Here is a 1,659-nt window from a genome sequence, read left to right on the forward strand (position 1 = left end):
TGTGTGTGTATGTATATGCGTTTTTGTATGTACGTCTATATGTATGCACGTGTGTATGTAGGTATATAGAGGTATAATTGAAGCAGGTCTGTTTATGTTATACCTATAATATAGGTATATGTGCATGTTTCGAATTATCGTTTATAAATTCTACGGCCATTTTGCATGTCTGCATCTACTTTCTATGTTATCCCCGTCAACATTATCATCATTGTTATCTTCATCCAGAAGACATCATCATCATCGCCTCTTTCATAATGATTAGAGTTTAATAAGATGGTGCCAGACCATGTTCATCATCATTAATGACGTCATAATTGATGGGCGTATCATTCCGGTGGTTGTTTTTTTTTTGAAATTCTATAGCTAGGAATTTTTATTGTTTTAACATTGCTGTTCATACGTCGTTCTCATCATTATATTAGCACAGGCATCATCATCATCATCGTCGTCGTCATCGTCGTCTTCATCGCCATTTTCATCCTTATCCCCTTCATCGTCTGTGACGTCATCAGCCTTTCTGCGATGTCATCAGCCCATCTTCTCCTCCAACAGTTCATGAATTTTGAATGCCTCCCCATCAGCAATTGAACCAGCGCACTCTATAATATGCCTCTTCACATTTGATATACATGCATGCAAACGAAGCATACATACATACATACATACATACGTACATACATACATACATACGTACATACATACATACATACGTACATACATACATACATACATACATACATACATACGTACATACATACATACATACGTACATACATACATACATACGTACATACATACATACATACATACATACATACATACGTGCATACATACATACATACGTACATACATACATACGTACATACGTACATACATACATACATACCGCGATATTCTTCCCCCAGCGTCCGCCCCGGGGGACCGTACGCACGTCCAAATTTTGAACGAAGAATATAAAAAAATCTTTCAAAATTTGTTGTCTTCATGCGGCGACGACTTTTCCACCGCTCGTTTGTTGGCCATGTCCAGCGTTGCCAGCTGTGGGTGGTTGAGATCGTGGCCTAACACCTCTGTGGGCACCAGGCTTGACGACGAGTCTGTAAGATTTGCCATTGGCTTCAGACTTGGCCTGGTCATTCAAAATAAATACACGTGCCGATGTGGCGCTGAGGCGGACGAGTTTGGGCACCACGGTTTGGTTTGTCGCCTGGGTGGGGGCCGTCAACTACGTCACTCAGCGCTAAACGATTACATTTGTCGGCTCTTCTCCAAGGCTTCAATCCCGGTTCTCAAGGAACCATCCGGCATTTCTGCGCATGATGGTAGGCGACCGGACGGATGCACGTTAATACCTTGGAGAGCCGGCAGGTGTTTGGCGTGGGATGTTACGGTCCCTGGCACCCTCGCCGAACGATACGTAAACCTGACAAGTAAAGAATGCGGTTTGGCCGCGGCCAGGGCAGCGGACGAGAAAATGAAAAAATATGGGAATGCCCTCCCCTCGATGGAATTCTTGCCAATATGCATCGAGGTTCTCGGCCCGATGGACCCCAACACCCTTAAATTTCTTAAGGAAATAGGCAAAAGGATCAGTGTCAGATCAGGTGACAGCAGGGAACTGTTTTTTGCAACCAACCACATTTCGTGCTTGTTGCA

At 43.4% G+C, this 1,659-nt stretch overlaps 1 protein-coding gene across 1 annotated transcript; it reads right to left on the reverse strand.

Moving 5' to 3' along the window:
* Positions 1 to 531: 531 nt before the first annotated feature.
* On the reverse strand, positions 532 to 1,644 carry HELRODRAFT_173497 (hypothetical protein; the record flags this gene model as incomplete). Its single annotated transcript, XM_009020103.1, has 2 exons — positions 532 to 613; positions 1,256 to 1,644. 2 exons carry the CDS (start codon positions 1,642 to 1,644, stop codon positions 532 to 534), a joined length of 471 nt encoding a protein of 156 aa, XP_009018351.1.
* Positions 1,645 to 1,659: the final 15 nt, after the last annotated feature.

Source organism: Helobdella robusta (genome assembly GCF_000326865.2).
Source record: "Helobdella robusta unplaced genomic scaffold HELROscaffold_26, whole genome shotgun sequence".
NCBI classification, from domain to species: domain Eukaryota; kingdom Metazoa; phylum Annelida; class Clitellata; order Rhynchobdellida; family Glossiphoniidae; genus Helobdella; species Helobdella robusta.